The 20785-nt window shown below is 48.6% G+C and overlaps 1 protein-coding gene across 2 annotated transcripts in view; it reads left to right on the top strand.

Annotated features, from left to right (window-relative positions):
• The window catches only part of chn1 (chimerin 1), a 34676-nt gene that overhangs the window by 2281 nt on the left and 11610 nt on the right, over positions 1–20785 (top strand). Inside the window, exons 2-6 of one of the 2 annotated variants that reach the window (XM_062533843.1) lie at positions 1284–1322; positions 1415–1470; positions 6629–6660; positions 6798–6911; positions 9428–9728. In XM_062533843.1, coding sequence (XP_062389827.1) covers positions 1284–1322; positions 1415–1470; positions 6629–6660; positions 6798–6911; positions 9428–9728 — 542 coding nt within the window. Of the gene's footprint in view, positions 1–1283; positions 1323–1414; positions 1471–6628; positions 6661–6797; positions 6912–9424; positions 9729–20785 lie in introns of both variants that reach the window. The other variant, XM_062533842.1, reaches the window with a different exon arrangement.

The following is a 20785-nucleotide window of genomic DNA, read 5'->3' as shown; positions in this document are numbered from 1 at the left end:
GGTAGCCTTATCTGTAAAAGAATGCTGGGAGACAGGTTGTTCCTTTTCTTTGGGCAATATCATTGAGAATGTTTGCATTGTTCTATTCACTTTGTAACATCTTCATTTTTGGTACGATTAAGATGGTGTTGGTGTTTTCTAGTCCTCAGAATAATGGTATTGGTATAGAATAGAATAATAATAATAGTGAGCTAGTTTGGTTTAACAAGAGCTTGATTTGAACTGGAGCAGAAATTGGAAGATTTTGAACATTCCTGTAAAGTCTTGGGCATGTCTCAAATATCTTAGTCATGATAGTTCTGTGTCTAGTTTCACAAGTCTCTGTTGTCAGCCCATGAGATAAAAAAAAAATGCTCAAACCTGACCTGATCAAAATGGTTGGACATGAGTTAGTATAGTGGTTAACTAAGTTAGGGGTTAGTCCATGGAATATTATTAATTTTTAAATGATATATTTTCCCATATTAAATGGGGCTACAGCTTTTTGTTCCTTTCAAAGGGGAGCGTATTATATCATGTATAATTAGTCATAGGTGGGTGTGTGTGTGTGTGTGTGTGTGTCTGTGTGTGTGTCTGTATGGAGGAATGGTGTGGGTTGTGTCCCCCATAGCTGAACTGAATGTTTGAGTCTGCCACATCAGTCAGCTAAAATTTAGGATCATCCTAAATGTATCGTAAGCATTTAATCAAATTAGATCTTCGGCACAACAGATGGCACTTTTATTTTGAATTGATTTACTCTCACTTATTCGCAAGAACAACAGTTTGTTGATATTACTTAGGCTATGCACAACAACAACAACATTATTATTATTATTATTATTATTATTATTATATTAGTAATGATAACAGAAACATGTTATTTTTGCTTGTATTATAAGTATGTTTTTGCCCTGCTGCTCTTGTTGAAGGGGAAAGCGTGGCTAGTGTGCTCTGTGATGTCCACTAGAGGGCACATGCATGTAAAGAATGGAATATACTGTAGGTTCAGCAGGAGAATAGTCTTGCTGTTTTCATCCATTTCTCTGCTGAGGCTGCTGTGGTCTGTGAATAAAAATATGTTGTTATTACAAATGAGTTAAAAGTGATTGGGATGTTATTGGGACAGAAAATATACATTTCTTACATAACTTTATTGTAAGGGTTGATTGCATTTTACTGTGGAACAGATAGACCTAAACCCTCTGCCATTGTATGGTAGTTTTGATTTCCAATACCTGAATCTCTTACAGCAATCAGACCATGACAATTGTTAATGCCTAAATTCTCCCTTTCTCCTTCAGATAATGATGAATACAGACCACCAGTATGGAAATCCTATCGTAAGTAGACCTGTTCTCATACTGTCTGCTTCTATGGTCAATGCGAAGCTTGACCAGATGACTAATGTGTCTGGTCCTCTGTGCTGCCTTAGTGTACCAGCTCCAGCAGGAGGCCCCGCATCCCCGCCGAGTCACCTGCACCTGTGAGGTGAGCACCTCAACAACAACCACAACAACAAAACAAAGCATGGAGTCAGGATAGACTTGATGAGAAACTCACTGTTGTTTTTTGTATTATTATTCTCTCTCTATGCGTTTGTTTGATGCATTGATTCTAGTTTCCAGAGGAGTGCATTGGGCTCTTTTGGCTAAGCAACTAGTCAATAAATGTGCTGCCCAGAATCCATATTGTTCCCCAGCTAAGCGGAGCACTTTGCAGATGAAGAGGAGTGGGTTAGTGGAAGGGGGGTTTCCTGTAACTGGGTCACACATTAGGATCGAATGGCAGTGGATTACTGCCTTTGTCTCAATTAGTGCATAGTCCTGATTACAGTTGTGTTGCTATGTTTCAGCCTGGGCTTCGGCTTGACTGTAAACATTTCAGCAAAAAAAACCAATCAAAGATTAACCATTTTTCAATCTACATTGACCATCCCCCCTCTCCCCATCATGAATTAGTCAGGCTTACTCTTTGGTTAATTAAAAGACGTGCAGTAATGGTTTTTCCATTATTCATTTGTGTTAATATTGTGAATTTTAATAGGATGGACGTCTCGGTGATGAATACCCACAGCGTCCCAGTCAGACAGTCTCTATGGGGCCGATAGAGAGATTGTTAGTAGCCCCTGCTCTTTTAGTTTTGCTGTGGGCAAAACATATTAGTGGTGTTTAGCTGTGTCCAATCTCCTGAACAATCAGTAAAAACAGTGAATGGGAACAATGAATTTAGCGAAAGACTGCAGATTGTTTTTCTATCCACCATGACCGATTTGTGAATTTATATGTGTGTGGCAGACTGTAAATACCTCCAGAATTGTCACAAATAAGCAATAATATGCATGTACCTACACATAGTACTCACACTTCAGAGAGAGAGAGAGAGAGGCAGAGAGAGACAGACTTGTCTCTGGCAGGCTCCAAAACAAAGGGGTGGAATTTTAATGACGGACTGAATTGCTGATGGGGCAAGTGCTGCTGCTGTGCGCTGCTAATTCGACAGGTATTATGCGAGGGCCCTCAGCGCTCTGTCTCAGCAGATTGGGCGCTCTCTTAATTAGGCCGGGATTAAGAGCCAAACGCCAGCGTTTACGTGAACTGTATCATGAAGTACGTAGCGCCCACCTCCTCCCTCTCTTCAAGTTGGAGCATTAAGAATTCACTGGGATTGGTTCCTCTCCAAAGAGGGGTTCTTTATTTCCTCGTGTCTGCAGGGTGTGCATGCCCCCCTAAAAAATCACTATTCCCTTGAGCAGGGGTGCTGTTTTTGTGCAGTGCCAGCTTTAACCCTGCATTATCTGTGCAAAGCCGGGTTCAAAGGGTTTGATTTACATGTGATTCAAAATATATGCAAATATGCCAACAGTGTCCCCTAAGCCGGCTCTCGACTCAGGCACAATATGCTCCTCTTTGTGTAGCCCCCGGCCACAACCCTCCCATGCGATTAGACATGTTTGGATTGGGGTGCCAGTCACCTGGTGCACAAATTGTAGGTGATCTGCGGGATCTATCTAGGACAAGTGGTAAAATGCCCTGTGGTTGTAGATGTATTTTGCTGAGTGTACACAGGGATCTGCCTGTTCCTCTTCCAGGATCTGTGTGAGCGTGAATCTGTGTGTGCAGACAAGAGTGGCTGGCTGGGCCTGACATGTGGCAGTGTGACCCGAGGTCTGCATCTGTTTATTGGTATTAGCCAGGGCACTACACTGCCACTCAGCCTGCAACAGTCTCGCTCTTCCCCCCCGGCAGACACAAGCCCTACTGGGCATGTGCAGTGGCTCTGCCCACTCCAATATGGCTGCTTGGGGAGTCTGTGGTCAGAAACATGACTGGTGGTAGGTTTATTTTGGCGCATCTTTTCCTGCATTGGTCTTCCGTCCACTTTGAAGAGGGGAGGTAGAGGAAGGCTCCCCACTCATCCTCAGCGTTTGTCTCTGGACTGATGGCTCAGTTGGATCCATGATTACTCCTAATTAGGCCAGATGTCCACCATCCGTGGGTCCTCTGATCTTAATTAAGCAGAGTGGGCCACTCCAGGCTGTGCACAGTCTTTGTTTGGTTGCTTGGGCTTCTGTAAATTAGATGATTGCTGCATAAATATAGGCCAGCAGGTTGTTTATTTCCAGAGGCTGAGCTATTTTTGTATATCAAATGTAATGTTGGGGAGGGGGGGGTGTTTGGAGTCTCATATTACAGTTGTTTGCTCAACACAGGGGAAGCCTGCTTTTCTGAGGTTATTGTGGTAATCTGCTTTTCCTTCCAAATGCTACTGAGTCAATAGGTTACTGTAGTTAAAGGAATTATTATACACCTAGATTTCTGTTTCTCGAGCTCACTGAGTATTGTCGGTGCGAAAAGAAAAAACGTTGGGAAAACCGTTAACAGCTAGAGTAGCCAGGCAGCTGCAGTGGTACACTGTGGGGGCATGATTTGGAAGAGGAGCATTTGATGTTCATGTGTGTTCTCATCGGTGCACATTGAAGTTGAGCACTGCTAGAATGTTCCATCCCCATGTCTTGAGATACCACAGGTAGGGCAGGTGTAGTGTGCTAAACTCCTGTCCTTTGTACCACGCTACATGAGTGCTGTGGTCTAAAACTGTCCTCCACTATGAACTCCTCTTAAATGTTGAGTACCCGTGAGTGTCAGTATAGGTAGCCTGGCCCATGAGTGAGCTGAAAAGAGCGTGGAGGAGCCATTTGACTGGTGCTTTTAGCGCAGGGGAGATGAGCTGGCTAGGAAGAGAACACTGCCAACATTTATAAATGAATTATACCTGTGTGTTGATGCACTCTAAATAGCATCTCCATCTCACAGAGTGCATGTTTTGTAAAGGGCACATAGTCCCAGTAATGCAGAGTGGCTCTGTGTGTATTATTAATCTCCAGCCCCAGTGGCTTCACCCAGCTGACTCATCACATGGTTCAATAACCATTCAGAGTCCGATCAATGATGCTCCATTCCAGGGTTTATTTTAAACCAGTGAGGGCTCTCCAGGTTTCGTGTTTTTGTACTTGTGTCTCATTTTTTGGGTAGTTTCTGTGTTCCGGCGGTGATTGTGAGTGAGTTGAGTGTGGAGGATGTCTGCATGACTCGCTCAGAGCTCTGCTTGGAGTGGAGAGTAGCTGGAGCTACAGTACCTAGCGGACCAGACTCCATGCGGATCCTTTGTTTCACTACAGTATATACAAGTCATGAGGCAGAGGTCTGGTGGGGCCATTGCAGGCCCCTTTATTTACAAGAGCTGGTGCTAAAGTCAGGTGGATGTGGTGGCTTGCCCCCTATTATGTTATGATTTTGTAGTGTGATGCTGACATTGTGATAGTGTCAGAAAATGGCCTTGTTATTTTGAAGTATTACACGGCAGTCACATCAGTTACCTCTACAGCTAAATAAAAAAGTGCGTAATATAGTGCGCTGTTGGTAAACCGTTGGCAATGGCTGGCGTTGTTTATGATGCCTTTAGAGTTTACTCACTGGGCGTTCCTCCTGTGTGCCCTTGTTTTTCAATTTGTGCTCTAATCGCTCACTGAAGAGCATTCAAGGTCAGGGTCGGCAGCAGTCAATGCAAAGCAATATCGGTCTCCACTGGAGTGTGGCGCGTGGCACGTGGCTCCAAGTAGCTCATTTTTCTGCCCGGCGGAAGGCAGTCAGGGCATTCTGATCTCATTTTGGGGCTCCCTTCAGAAAAAAAAATCTGATCTACGGCATTCATAATCATTTGCTGGCAAGAAAAAAATGAATGTTGATAATGGACAATAAAGGAGTGTATAAACGCTCCCAAATTGATGAGGAGCGTTGTGGTAACCCCCCCCATCCTAGCTTTCCCTGCGCTGGCCATTGTTACAGATTGCTCCTCTATCATTGCAGGCACACTTGCGTTTGATTTATTGGCTCCCCGGCTCTCTTGATTCCCCTCATTAGCTGGTTTCATTACCCCGTCGGTCATCTCGTCGCCTGCCATATTGCTCCTCTGAACTGCATTTGTGTGAGCGAGATTGCACCAGGTCTCTCAGAACAACAGTGTACCTCTCTCTGCATTTTAAACATGTCTCTCCCCCTCACCATAGCGTGGTATGATATGGAGACCCTCTCCAACTGACTGGCTGACTCCAGAGGGGATATATTGTTCCTGAAACCATACAATCGCTCTCGTTTCATATGAAACTGAACCACCACCACCACCCCCAGCCTCCCCCTCCCACAATCAGTTTTTGTCATCTTATTGGAAACGCTGCCCTTGCCTGTGAGCCAAGTGTTCCCATGGGCACCGTGTAGCAGAGCCAGAACCCCCCCCGCCCACCACAACCCCCACCCCCACCACCCCCAGCCTGCTTCATCTCTGCCCCTCAATATTCATTTAATGTATTACAGTGGAGGGCCTGGCAGGCTATGGATTAAGGGGGAGGTGGCTGCTGGGGGTGGATGGGGAGTAAGGCGCTGATGTGAATGCAAAGCGAGCAGCTCTCGATGCGTCTGAAAATGACCCGACGCCGCTCTAATCTGATCCGCCCCCCAACCCCCCAGCAATCACCAGCAGCACCTACCCCACCCGCCCCGCTACACGCTCACACACCACCCCCCCCCCCCCCCCCCCCCCACACACACACACACACCCTCTTCTCTATTCATAGAGCTTACTGATTATCAGCCGTCTTCACTCTGCCATCTCAAGGTTAAACGCTGGGGCGGAGTTGCCTTCTTTATTTATTTGTTTTTTTTTTGTTGTTGTGTTATTTTATCACGCATATGCAGCACTCCTCAATTTCAGCCCTTTTGTCTGATTTACTCTGCCCCCTCCCCCACTACTATCCAGCTCCCCATTCCTGCTCAAACTATACGGCCCTAGCTGAAACATCAGTCCCTTGGCCATACTGTTACCCAGTGCCATGGCTCATTGATTGGTCACAGCTGAGGCTGGTGAGCGATGGTGTGAGGCCCAGCAGCTCCCAATGAAACTGGATCTTTAAGATCTATTGATGATCTCCCCATTCCACCGGCATTAGCCAATGAATACCAGAAGTGAACATAGTTCCACTAACATGAAAGTGCAACTCGGCATAGTGAGACTATTTCTTGTGATAGAATGTTTATCGCCAAAAATTGTGGTAACTCTGCTTTGATTAAACTCTGATTTTCTCTTTCCCCAGGTGGAGAATCGACCCAAATATTATGGACGAGAGTGAGTGTCATCTGTGTTGTCCGAGGATTTTCAATGTCTCATTTTGTCCGACCCCGTATTCCTCTGTATCGATCCATGTTGTTTGCTAATCAAACAGTAATTCTTCTGAGTCAACATCCCTGTTGTTATTCCCAAAGGTACCACGGGATGATTTCCAGGGAGGAGGCTGACCAGTTGCTGAGCGTGGCTGAGGGCAGCTATCTGATCCGGGAGAGCCAGCGGCAGCCGGGAACTTACACTTTAGCATTACGGTTAGTGTGACTAGCACATCCCCCTTCGCTGAAATAGTCCATTCATGTGCTTCACTCTTCTTAGTGGGTATTGTGTATAAACATCACTTTGAACCCATTTCAGAGAAAGTCTGCGTATATCTAATTCATGCAGACGTGGTTATTTAAGTGGATTAGCATATCAAATCTTCATTTTGGAAATCTTTATTTCGAGTTGTTGGAGATGACTGTGTAATGTAATTTAGGCTGTCTGGGGTGTAGCTTTTGGTCCGACGCTGTCTCTGTGTCAAATAAGCCGGAGCGTTGCTGAGGGGGAATTAGAGTGGATTAGGCAAACGCCTGCTTACCCAGAGCTGCCACTTCTGTGGCCACGGCTAAATGGCTGTGATGAGGCCTAAACTAACGAGAGGCCCTGGACTGGACTGGACTGGACTGCGGAGGGAGGGAGGGAGGGAGGGAGCGGAGGTGTTCCCCTGGCCTCTCTCCTGACTCCAGACCTGGCCGGCCAGCCTGGCATCAGGAGCGTCCAGATCTTTTTTTGATTGACCTCACTGCTTCAGATCAGACCTTAGTCACTTACACTTGCTCTTGCTGATGTAGCGCCTCTCCCTGGAGCGCCTCCTTTACACCTTCACTACTTTTACTCTTACTCACTCTCTCTCTCTCTCTCTGTACATGTTTGCTTTCTTCCTTTTTCTCATTCACAAACTGACACATGGCTCTCTGCACTCTAAGCCAATGTTTGTGATGTGTTTTATTCCAAAGGTCGCCGTGGAAGTGCTTGTACATTGGATGTATGAAACATTCAACACGGCCGAGTTCAAATGGCAGTTGGCCTTTAATGGCATTAGTGTCAGTGAGTGGCTGTCAGACGTCTGAAATTGCCCCTGTCTCCTGCCTGTGCAGCATGGAGAGCCAGAGCCAGACGCACACAAAGACCCCACTGTTGGCCCAGGGAGATTCGGCAATCCCACAAGTAATATATTTCTTCATGCTCAAAATCCCCCCCCCCCCCCCCCCCCCATCTCACTTGGGGATCTTGGAATAACTCACACAGGAAACCAGCTGAGGAAGAGAAAAAACAGGGAAAAGAGCAAGGCTTCATCTTCAACAGACAATTTCCTGTTTGTATAACACAGGTTGATATTTCCCTTTCCCATGACAAAAAATGTAGGCTAGACTTGCGCATCTTTTGGTGTTGACCCAAAGTCCAGCTACCATATCAGATGTCCATCTGCACACAGTGTGATTATGATGACCTCCAGGCAAACATTCTCTAGAATCAAGACATGAGGTCTCTAATGTATCTGTGTGACATTGTTGTAGGCCTCATTGTTGGGCTCCAATGGTGCCTATGTCCAGTCTCATTACCTTTTTCCACCGACAGAGAACCGGTTCCGGTCTTGTTCGCATTATTCGAAGCATTTCGATCAAACAAAAAAACAGTTCAGAAAGTGGTAATTGAACCAGGACATAGTTGATTTTTCCTTTGATTTTTTTGGTTCAGAAGGGAGAAGGTTAAAAGCATGAGTTTTCTGTCCATATCCACTGTTGCCATATCTAAAGAAAACTAGTCAACTAGCACTACACTGCAGACATTAACTAGCATTTCACACTGCTCATTTCTGCCGTTTTTACAGGACAACTATTCGTATTATTCGCCCATTCATGCAGCTCACTAACTTTTGCTTTGCATGCAACACCCATTGTTGATGCACCCTTGGCTTGGTCCAAACTGGTGGAAATGCGGGCTGGTTCACTAGATAGCATCAGGGTTCAAAGAATTGCGAACGGAACCGGTTCAAGTCGGTCAAAAAACGGCCACAGAGATACTGCTCCTTGCTTATCAGCATTCACTTGTGATCAGTTGACATCATTGATTTGAGGGTGAAGCTGCTTCAGCCTTGAAGAACATTTCTGTTGCATAATGCAGACATTTGAGCAGATATGGATTGTATTGGGAAATGAAGGAGAAGGTAGGGACAGCAGTCCTTTAATGGGTATTTGATTAGTTTGGCCTTGTGTCTGAGCTGCCGTTAGTCTCTCCATGTGAGATATCTCATGCTGTGAACTAATCTTTACTCACTTGTTTGAAGAGCGATACAGTATACCTGCAGTAGTTAGACAAGTACAGGAAATGTTTTCTGGAAGCTGTATATCAAGGACCCCCAAAGCTCCTGCAGTTTCCTGCTCTCTCATTATTGATCAGTGCTAAAAGGGCTCTATTATTTCAGGCCATTAAGTGCTACTGAGGGGCAAGATGATACAGCCGGCTCCTGTCAAAAAAAAAAAAGAAAAGAGAGGCCAGTGTAATGTTGCACCCGGTTGCCGTCTCATCTCCGGCAGCTTGAGTGCATGGGAAGATGTGCCTCGCCCTTCTCAGGGTACAGTCTCTCCATAGCCCAGCTGGCTTTCCCAAAGCCTCCACTCTCCGCTCATCTCGGCCAGCCTGGATTTCTCCGTAAACTCCGTGTTTTTGCAGGTGTTCTCTCCCGCTCCATCTAAAGTCCAAGTGTGCATGTGCTTTTTGCCAGCAGTTTCGGTAACCAGACCAGGAACTTCCGGCTCTACTATGACGGCAAGCACTTTGTCGGGGAGAAGCGCTTCGAGTCCATCCACGACCTGGTGACGGACGGCCTGATCACGCTCTACATCGAGACCAAGGCGGCCGAGTACATCGCCAAGATGACCATCAACCCCATCTACGAGCACGTGGGCTACACCACGCTCAACTGCGAGCCGGCGCCCAAGCGCCACACGCAGCAGCACAGCCCCGTGCTCCGGGACGTGCCCGACGGACGAGAGCCCCAGGGGGACGAGGGCAGTCTGGAGGAGAGGGTGAGTGTCACTCTGTTACTGTTGGAGAGAGAGAGAGAGAGAGAGAGAGACAGGCAGAGAGAGAGACAGAGACAGAGATAGAGATAGAGAGAGAGACAGACAGACCGAGAGAGAGAGAATCTTATGTTGCGAGAGTAGGTTGGAGAGAGAGAGAGAGAGAGAGAGAGCGATAAAGAGAGAGAGAAATACATAGAAACTGAGAGATTGAGTAGTCAGCAGCAGTTTTCATTTTTTTCCAAGATTGCCCATTAAGAGCCTCAAGGGGGTTTGTTGTCAACAGTGTCCCTGAGGAATGTGGACAGAACAGGACAGGGGATTTCCATCCATTGCACAATGCGGGGGATTGTGGTGACTGTGCGGCAAGTCCGATAAGTTAGATTTGTTTTGACCAGTAATCTTTTCTGCTGTAAACAGAGCATGGCTTGCATACGGACAGGGGAATGACTACAGTGTAACGACTCCTGTCATCATTAAGCTGATGAAGAGCTGAGCTGTATAAAGCACTTATTCAGAAGCCCAGTGCTGCCGATGTGCAAGGGCTCCAGTGTGTTGATGGGGTCTCACAGGACTCGACTGTTCTGGTCTGGCTTGACCATGTCGCCTTGAGAGACTGCGGAGACCTTTGATGTGGACATGTTTTTGCCTCTGGCTGATTGTTTGTCTTGATAACCTGGTTTCCTGAGAGAACCTTTTGTTTTCAAATCACGTCATGCGGACCGAATGTTCCACCCAGTATGACTGAGAAGCTCGCCTAATCAAAAGACATTTGTGTCTCTCAGTACATGTTTGCTAAGGCCAGTGCTTGTGGTCATTCGGCTTTTCGTCTAAAAGTACACTGAAAGGGGCCGGGCAGTGCTGGGCCCTCATACCCACATGACCACTTCAAACACTCAAGGGTTTGTGGTGGGAACTACAGAAAATCTGCATGTTTCAATATTTGTTTTCTGCTGTAAACTGCACATTCATGGTGGTTAGAGCCCAGATCCGTCATTCCATTTTCATTGTGCAACATGCTTTTCAAGTTAAAGTACTGCCCCTTCTTTTTTTTTGGTAACCCCTCCAACAAAATGTGAAAAATTGGATTCATTCTTCATGTCTGATACTGTTCACTACTGCTGATTTCCAGTCACCCTCCCCATCCTGCACACAGTCGATGCTCATCTCGCCATTGACTAATACACGTCAGGAGGAGACCCATAGTGGATCCCTCAATATTCCGATTTCTCCTCCCAACGCGACCTAATCAGTAATATAGAAACCTCTTCCCTGATGGGTCATCAGTGGTGATTAACAGCCCAAATCAGTTGGCATACGCGTTCATGTATGACAACGAATCAATCAGTCCAATTAATCATGCTAATGAAGTGCGGCCATCAGTGCTTTTAAATATTTGCTAATCACGCTTAGCGGCTGATAATCTGTATTTTATTTCCACATCATTTGAAGTGATGGACTATGGAAATCTCAGCTCAGTATTCTGTACACAATGAATCTGTTATGATGTAAATGAGTCTGCTTTGAGAGAGAGTGGAGACGCATGCACACAGCCAGGGGAGATGCATACTGAATAACCTGGTTATCCGACAATCTGACATGTATGGAAGAAACAGCTGTGACCCGAAGGGTTCGTACGCGGCACGAACACAAAGGCCAAGTCCCACCATGCATCATGCATGCACGAGCCACAGCGCTTGTTTATTCTTCCTGTTTTTTTGTTCCCGTGCCTGGCGAGCTGTGCTTTGTCTTTGATGCTGGTGTCGTTTTTTTGTTTTTTTCAGTTCAGCATCCGGTGCGATATGGTGGACAATGAACGCGTGCTGGACTGGTCCACTGCCCTGTGCTGCCTCGTGTGATAGAGTGGAGTTCATTTTAGAGGGTTAAGGAAGCTGTGTTGACTTTGAGCACACAGCCGCACTGGCTAAATTACTTTTCTATCTCTGCCGGTCCCCTCGGCCAGCCACACACCCGGCCGCGGCCAGGAAAGGGCCAGCGTTCCTGTTGCAGCGGCAATAATATCCGTAATCTCCCGTAATTGAAAGTCACAGGAACGTCAGGAAGTCTCCGTCTCCTCGAGGCCTGGCCTGCTTGGAAGAGGGCTTTCTCTCCGTCTGGAGAAATATTGCTTCATTGTTATTGCAGAGAGCAGGCCAGGAGAGCAGTTGTGGGAGTGGGGGGAGGGGTTGGGGGGGTCAGGCAGTCCGGGTTTTTGAAGCACCACATGACATTACAGCTCACCACAGTTTCCTGGCAAATCCATACAGGCGCACATCAAACAAGCTTTTTTTTTTTTTTTTTTTGGTTCTCCATTTTTTAAACTCCTTTAGTTTTTTCTGCTTCCAATCTATTTATCTTCCGGTTCCACACAGCGAGCTGCTGGCCCATTGTTGTGGTCGGGCAATGTGCAGTTTCTCTGCGCAGGATAAGTTTCAGCAGAAATAACACAGGCACAAGGCTTTGATTTGGCCTGCGTCTGCCTCTGCCTCTGGCTCTGGCTCTGGCTCTGGCTCTGGCTCTGGCTCTGGCTCTGGCTCTGGCTCTGGCTCTGGCTCTGGCTCTGGCTCTGGCTCTGGCTCTGGCTCTGGCTCTGGCTCTGGCTCTGGCTCTGGCTGTGGGGCTCTGAGAGCTCTGAGAGTGCACTGGAGGAGCTGTGGTCTGCGGCTGCTGAGAGCCCGAGTCCCTCCGCAGGAGCCATTAGAGGCCCAGAGCCCAGGCATCAGCACCTACCCTCCTCCACTGCGGGCAGGAAGGAGCCCTCAGCCTCCCATTCATTTTCCACTGACCGGCGGCAACCTCCAGAGGCTCATCAGCGTAAAGGCACTCTAGGAACACTCTCCGTCTAGAGTCCATAACGACTAAGGACGGCTCTAAAATCTAACTCTGTCCTTGAATTACTTCTGAAAGTGTTTGTCTTGCAGATATTACAAATATCATACAGTAGTGCACTTCCACAATAAGAGTCCCTCCTCTGTGGCAGCACCCTCCAAATGCTCATCAGCGTAAATGCACTGGGCAGACACTTCAACTCTAGGAACACTCTCAGAGTCTATAACCACTAAGGGCCCATGTAAAAAGAAACTGTCTACGCTTTACTGCTAAGAAGTGTTTATCTGCAAGAATGAGCAAAAAGAAATGGCTGTATACGGTAGAGCATTTCCACAGTAAGAGTCCCTGTCCCTGTGGAGGGGCGAGCAGCAGTAGATCCCTGTAATAGCCCATATTGGATTAGTTACATGTGTGCAGTGTTTAGTTCTGCACCCGCACACCTCAGCTCTGTGCTCATCAAGAATCCGAGCCAGAATATTCCTTGACTTCACTGAATTGTGTTGGTGGGGGGAGGATCATAAAGGGGCTTCCGTATAATCCTGCTTTGGTAGGCATCCTGTAGAAGCCCAAACCTCAGCGTATGCACTTAAGGTGGGCGTGCGGTGCGGAAGGGCCTTTTAAACTCGGCTTTTGTTTCACATCTGCGTTAGCTTAAGTCGTAAAAAGACTAAAATCGCAGCACGTCAATTTGGGAAACTACTGACTCTGGGTCCTTCTGCTGGCTTGTGGCCTCCTCCCCCTGCTGCTACTCGCACAGCGTCTGACAGCAGACAGCAGTCTGGGTGAACCCTGTGTCCTCTTATATAAAAATGATGTAAGATTTGAAGATTCCACTCCCCGGCGAGCTGGGCTATTCAGCTTAGATTGCGCTGGCATTCTTGGATTTCTGTCACATAGTCCCTTATCAGATTACACGGCATTGGCAGTGAATGTCTATTGTGGAGTGAACGGCGGCGCCTAAACAGTGGCTTGCCATCATTGACTGTTGATTATCTTGTGCTGTAGAGATGCTCTGAGGCGAATCACAAGACCGCCGCAGCGCTGTGTGTGTGTGTGTGTGTGTGTGTGTGTGTGTGTGTGTGTGTGTGTGTGTGTGTGTGTGTGTGTGTGTGTGTGTGTGTGTGTGTGTGTGTGTGTGTGTGTGTGTGTGTGTGTGTGTGTGTGTGTGTGTGTGTGTGTGTGTGTGTGTGTGTGTGGAGGCCCTCTCCTGGTATTGTTCATTGAGGGCTGCGCGGGGGCGAGCCATGAGAATGGGGCCTGATTTCCACCATGAGGTGGTGGTTGGCTCCTAACGCCGCTCTGCTCTATCATGGATGAGTGCTCAGTGGCGAATGCAAGCACAGTAGGCAAATTGTGTTTGGGTAACGGTCGTCACAATGTTCAACTGACAGCCTCTGATCTATTTGGAGCTAATGGTTGAGTGAGGGGAGGTCCTCCAAAAGCAAGCACGTATGAGTAAATTTACACAACTCAGTTACCCAAAACATTAGCGAAACTGAGAGTACATTTGCAGAGCGCCCCCATGATTTAGATCTGCCCCAAAATGTTACACTTTCTTCCTTATCCCATGCTAAACCTTTTCACCATGTCATAACAAAATGTGCCAGTGCTCCAGTAGTTCTTATGTTGCTCTGCTTACAGACAAACGGCTCTAAAAACATTTGACCTTTTTGCCGGACTGCAGTGTCCTTGGATGTGACCCATTACATTGTTCTATATATTGGCGCATATGAAGACACACACACACACACACATGAGGAGAATGAGCCACTGCAGTGACTACCCTACCCCCACCCCCCCCCCACACACACACATACACCCCCTGGTCACACTGTGTTGTGTAAGCCTGCTGTAGTTGTAGCTGCCAAGGATGCTGAGGGGGCCCTCTGAATAGACCCAGTCCAAAGAAAGCCACATAAAATAAAAACCCTGAGCTTTTTGCCAAAGAAATGCAGAGTATTTACCCTTGCCCTATATAGATATATATAGAGCCCTAGTTGGATGTAGAGCCATTTTAGAATTTGAGATGCTCTCAAAATCATTTGGTATATGTTCGCCTCTAACCATTCAAACCATTGTCATTGTCCGTGTGTCTCAGAAAAGGATTTAGTGACATTTGAATCTAGAGACACCGCTTGACCACACAGAGTGTCCCCATTTCTTTGTTGCAGATGTTTTCCCCCTCTCTCACACGCTCTGTCCAGTTGTTCTGTCGCAGCTGGTGTGCTGAGAGCCTGAGGGCTAATTAGACGGAGTGAGAGCCAGGCTGACATTTGCACTGCTTCTGCAGACAGATGTAGCCCTCCTCCTCAGCAGCACCACGAGCCTGCAGTCTCCGGAACATTCCTCCAGGCCAGAGAGCAGGCGAACACCAGTAACCTGTGTGTGTGTGTGTGTGTGTGTGTGTGTGTGTGTGTGTGTGTGTGTGTGTGTGTGTGTGTAAATGTCTGTGAGCAAGTGCAACTCAGCATGATTTTACCTGCTGCTTAGAGTTGGCTCCACAGGACAGGGAGGAGAGAGCACATGGACACATTACAGCTGACATGCCAGCACATTAAATCTCATGTTCTAGTTCCCTCGGTGAAGCCCGTCCTCAGAATGGCCCTCAGTGGTGTTCTTTATGTATATATAGCTGGCGTTCCGTCTCCTCCATACACTATGTTCCTCTCCCAACACAAGGCTCTTTTGTGTCCCGCCGTCATGCCACATTACTGACCCTTATGGTCTTACTGGGAATCAAAGTGTTGTGGGGCTGTCGTCTGTGAGCTCCTGTCTAATGCCTACTTATCTCGTCTCAAACGGTGGCGGCTTGGCTCCGTCCGTGGTGCCATCAAGCCCCCCGTTGTGTCCCCGCTGATTGGGTTTTCCCCGCTTTCCCTTTTCCTTTCCCGGAGTATCCTCTGACAAATCGGCTTTGACGCGAAACGTTCCGTGTGGGTGTTGTAAAAATAGACGTGCCCCAGACCCCTCTGCTTACGAACTTGATGACGTTTGACTGGAGCCACTCGTCGGCGGTGAGTAATTCAGGCTTTTTTTCAGGTAGCTAACAGGATGGCGGCGCAGCCGTTCCTCTTGAGGGTCTGGCAGTCATCTCTGTAAACACGATAAACGCCGCCGTGAACAGGAAGTACACGAACACTGCATTGTTCCCATGGGAACCCTGTGCCCCAGAACAGATGTTGCACCCATACAAATATCCACATCCACACACACACACACACACACACACACACACACACACACACACACATACACATACACATACAGAGTCCTCCATAGGTTTCTCTCAAAATCAAGTTTTCTCTAAAAGAAAATTGTAGATTAGACTATTTGTTTCAAGCAATCCTTTTTGTCCCTTCACTTCCTTAAGCTCATACATGTGATTACAATAGTGTCCTGACATCTGGAATGTAGGTGGTGGAGGTTTCTAGTTCAAATGGTGTCCTTCTTAATTCAGTGCTCTGTGGTGTTGAACTGGCCTCGGTCACGCAAGGGCAGTGCTGTATCAAGCCCGCAGAAATGAACCTGCTGTCACCATGGCAGTGGGCTTGCCAGAACCCCTAAAGGAATGGGAATCCCTAGCAAATCAGTTCAGTCACCCCTCTTTCTCTCTCTCTCCATCTCTCTCTCTCTCTCTCCCCCACACTCTCTCTCTTCTCTGCCATTCCTTCTTTTCTCGCTCTAGCAGTCAAGTGGCTTTTCCTTCTCGCTGCCATGCCAATGAGTTCAACCCCCACGCTGACCTAAATAAATATCACACAAATTTCACAAGGTTCCAGCCTGATGGTAACTAGACCTTCTGACCGCCTCTGAATGTCAATGAGAAGAGTCAGCGTCTCTCGTCGAGGCCGTTTTGAGGACGGTCTCCAGAGTATTCCCCCAGACCCCCCCCCCCCCCTGTCCCCGACTAGAGGAACATGCTGAAGTGGTCAAATGCCAGTCTGCTGTTTTTCTGACCTCTTATGTGCCAGCGTGCCATGTGGCGTGAGGCATCCACCCTGAGATGTTCTGGCGAGGCTCGCTGGCCGTGCCCTGCAGTGGGCAGGAGTGACGAAGCGGGCGGGCGGGCGGGCGGGCGAGCGAGTGTGCGTGAGCGAGCGCGCGTGTCCTCTCTCTCCGCGGTGGTGCGTGGGAGTGGTGTTCTGCAGCACTGTTGCGTAATCACGATCGATCCGGCGCCGCAGACCACAGGAGAGCTGGAGGAGGCGCAGGTGCAGGAGAAGGAGCAGCAGCAGGAGCAGGGGACACTGTGTGAAAGCGCAGCGCTCCTCTCCTCACTCCTCGCTCCGGCGCAGTAGCGCTCCGGCGCTCGTGCCTGCTCAGCTCTTTGCAGCTGTCACCGAGCCAAAGGCTGTCCTCCCTGTACTGCCACATGTTCTGCTCCACGAGACGGGCGGCGCAGAACATCGTGTGCTTTCAACTCTCCACTGCAGATTGCGAGAAGTGAAGTTCACTCTCAACTTTTCAGCGTTCCCCTTTGGACGAGACGGGAGATGTGTTCAGGGGAGTCTCAGAGTGTGGTGACGAGGACAGTGTGTGCAGCGTGTGGTTTTCTACACAGCCCAGGCTGTCAAGATAACACACAAATGTAGCAAAGCTACAGTACTAGTGCATCATTGACATGTCATATTCTCAGAGCAGATACATCAGCCCCCAACTTCCCTACAGAGGACCCTCCCTGGGATGCAGTAAATCATGTATGAACGTTTGGGGATTTATTTCCTCTCATGGCTTAATTTTATAACCGTTATTTATTTTCTTCCGTTGTGTTTGTTTATACGACTGTGAGCGTTTTGGCTAATGGCGGTTGGCTTCATCAGTGGTGTGTTCTCTGCTGTGACCTTGCTGTGAGGATGGCAGGGCGTGATAGCCGCACTCCATACATCACTGTCATGGCAACAGCCACAGCTGGGTAATCTATTTGTCTCAGGAAAAGGGGGAGAAAACTGTGTAATTTGTTTTTCAGCGGTTTCTGCAAAGCAAGCAAGGAGTGCAGAGGCCGTTTCACCATACGAAGTGTAGATCGGAGCTTTGGGACTAAAGTGCAATGGGAAGGGCTGGGAGCAGGATCCAAATGGCATTTATGTTTTGCTTTAGTAAGTGTCCCTCTGTGCTTTATGTGCTGATGTTATTCTTAGCAGTCAGGTGTGAATGGCGCACCGTGCTGCTGCCGCTGCGGTTTCCACACTAACCAGAATGAATTACCTTTGCAGTGTGGTTTTGCATTTAAATGATGAGTTCCATCAGAATAAGGATGGAGGGCAGAATTGAGGATAAGTGTGTGATTGTTTTCAGGAATGGACACCCCTCTACCCCCCCTCTACCCCCCCTCCCCTTAGCCTTTTCTCTGGTGCTGGTGGGTTTGGATGGGAAAACACACTGCAATGAACAACGGCCCATTCTTCCTCCACCTCTCCTCAGTCTTGTGTTGGGCTGCTTGTAATGTGTAATGTGCACCTCGAGGGCCCTGGCCGAGTATGGAGAGAGGAGGCTGACTGACTCGTTCCTTCCCAGAGGGGGTGCAGCAGCAGCAGTGGCTTCTCCCGTGGTGGAGGGAGTGGGCTGAGACGGCTCCCTCACAGGGCACGAGGAGGATGGAGCCGCACCAGGCCGACTGCACCCCAGAGAGAGGCACGGATGGAAACACGATAAGGGAGTGACGGAGAGAGAGAGAGAGAGAGAGATGGAGGGAGGGAGACAGGGAGAGAGATAAGGGAGGGACAGAGGTCAGGGGGGCGGATGGGGATGGAAAATCGAAAAGGGGGAAAAACGGATATGAAAAAAATAGAACTCGCTCCCCGCTCCAGTGCCTAGGATCATTCCACTAACGTCAGAACGGTTGAATTTAGAATCCATCAGCTGCCTGCGGTTCTCCGCGCGTCAGATTTATGATGCCACGATTATGCATCATTTTTGATGCTGCTTACATAACGTTACATTACATAACCCGTGGGCCTCGCTCTCTGTTCTCTGCAGAGTCCAGAGTAGTTTTCAGTGGCAAACTTTCTCTGCTGGCACTGAGCTGTTTGAATGACACAACGACGACAAGATATTATTTATTTCTTTGCCAGCTTGTTCGCAGAGAACAACTTGCTCCCACTTCACTCATCAGAAAGCCGTCCGCCTCTCTCTGTCTCTCTCACTCTCTCTCTTCCTCTCTCTCTCTCTTTCTCTCTCTCTTTTTTTCTCTTGGCGAGACAAGTTCTCCCATCAGCCATGTCAACTGTGCCCTCCAATTAAATTGTCCTCGCTTGCTCGCCCGCTCGCTCGCGCTCTCTCTCCAAGTGGGAGCGCAGGAGCGCGGGCTAGCTCGATGGCACTTCCACCTGGTGATGTAACACGCCAGCGCCGTCGGTGCGTTTACCATTTGCTTATATAAGGCCACCTATTTCCTCCCACTGAGGGGAGAGTGACCTCAGCTCTCCGATGCCGTCTCTCCGCTCCCCGACGCAAGTGCTTTGAATATTGCTAGGCAACTCGCCCTCCTACGACGCACTGATGCAGCAAGGGGCTGTGTGCGCAAACGCGTTGTGTAACAAACTCCTCTGGTAATGAGCATTTTCACTGGTCTGCCTTCAGCGTTCACAGCTACTGACTTTGTCCTTCAGGCTTGCCTGACTGTTGCAAGGATGCCAGAGTGAAATACATTGTTATTTGTCAAGTATGACAGACTGAAACAAATGATAGTGTGAGAGACTCTCTGAGGTAATTGAATGTAGGGAGGAGGGGAGAGGGTGTGGGGGTCAAATCACTTTGGAAAGGAGCTGTTTTTTTCCAGAACAATAGATAAACAAATGATCGGCTTGGCTTATTCAGTTAGCGGAGTCCCAGGCCCCCTCGCCGTTTCAAAGGCTTGGTGCTCCTCATAGAGCAGCAGCTGGATCGGTGCAGAATTGGGCTTTGCATGCCCAGATGGTTGGCTCATTTTTTGTTTTGTCTTCTGGAGAGAAAGGAAGTGGCGGTGTTTGTTAACAGCACTTAGGATCCATTTCTGTGTGTGTGTGTGTCTGCGCTTTACGAGCCTCCGCTCAGGGGAGCGCGTCTGAAAAACGAGCAAAATCCATCAGTGTCAATTAGAGGTGGGGGGGGGGCAGGCGGCTGGGTGATGGGGCGCGTTCAAAGCCTGCCACATCCTGGGAGTCAAGACAGTAGTGGCGCTCCAACCAGCAGGCAACACAATTACTGTGGAAAGCCCCGGCAAAGCTCCCCGGCCCCAGAGAAGAGGCGCAGTAATGGGCTGTGTGAACAGCAGGTGAGGGGGGAGCAGACCGCGGGCCCGTCCGACTCGCAGGTAGCCAGGCTCGGGGTGTGGCGGCGGGGCTGAAGTGGGTTCTGGAGACGGGTGCGACTGGAGGCCGCAGCGCCGGCTCTTTCATGTCCACCTGGAGCCTCCGCTCGCGCCGCGGCCGCCTGCCAGCTCTGGAGCGGCCGTGGCACTCCGCATCGATCCCAGCGCCGGTGGGAGAGCAGCCCCATTATAGCCGCGGCCCTTTCATGTGCGCCGGCGTCTGGACGAGCAGATCAGCCAATGAAAGCTCCCTATTATTGATCACCAAGTAGAGTCGCCCAGTGGGCCGTCGCATCAAGCCCCTTTTCACCTGTCTGTCTATACGCCTGCCTGTCTATACGCCCTGTCTGTCTATCTATCTATCTGTCTGTCTGTCTATCTGTCTGTTTGTTTGTCTGTTTGTCTGTCTGCACAAAGTTGTGAGGGTCTGTACTGTGCCAGCAGAGCTTGGCTGTGTCTGAGGCGTGTGGCAGGAGGGATGTTTGTTCCTGTGCGTTGTGTGTAGGCTGCTCTCTCTGATGGCTGTCTCTGACCAGACTGGGATTGTTTACTGCGGCAGGCTGCCTGCGAGGTGCATAATTGGCGTGTGATGAGCTTTTTTCTGAGCGCCATCTGAGAGAATCCCACTCTCGGATTAGAGCAGAGCCACATCTCAGCGCCAGCGGCAGTCTGTTCCGATGGAGACAAAGATAGTCCCCGTCCCCGTCCCCGCGCTGCTACTCTTTCACATGAAATGGGGTTTATTTTTGTCCTCCATAACACACATGGAATGAGGGCTGTTTTTCTCTTTGGAAGCGAAGACAGTTTTCTGGTATCTGCTCATTAACATGTTTCTTTCATCTTTCTGTCCTTTGGAAAGCAGACTGTTAAAATCTCCTTTACATTTTTGGGTTTTAATTGCAGCACATTTGAACATCTGGGTGTTAAATTCTCGCATCCCTTAATG

This window comes from Sardina pilchardus, chromosome 4 (assembly GCF_963854185.1).
Source record: "Sardina pilchardus chromosome 4, fSarPil1.1, whole genome shotgun sequence".
NCBI classification, from domain to species: domain Eukaryota; kingdom Metazoa; phylum Chordata; class Actinopteri; order Clupeiformes; family Clupeidae; genus Sardina; species Sardina pilchardus.
This window is presented reverse-complemented; position numbering and strand designations above follow the sequence as displayed.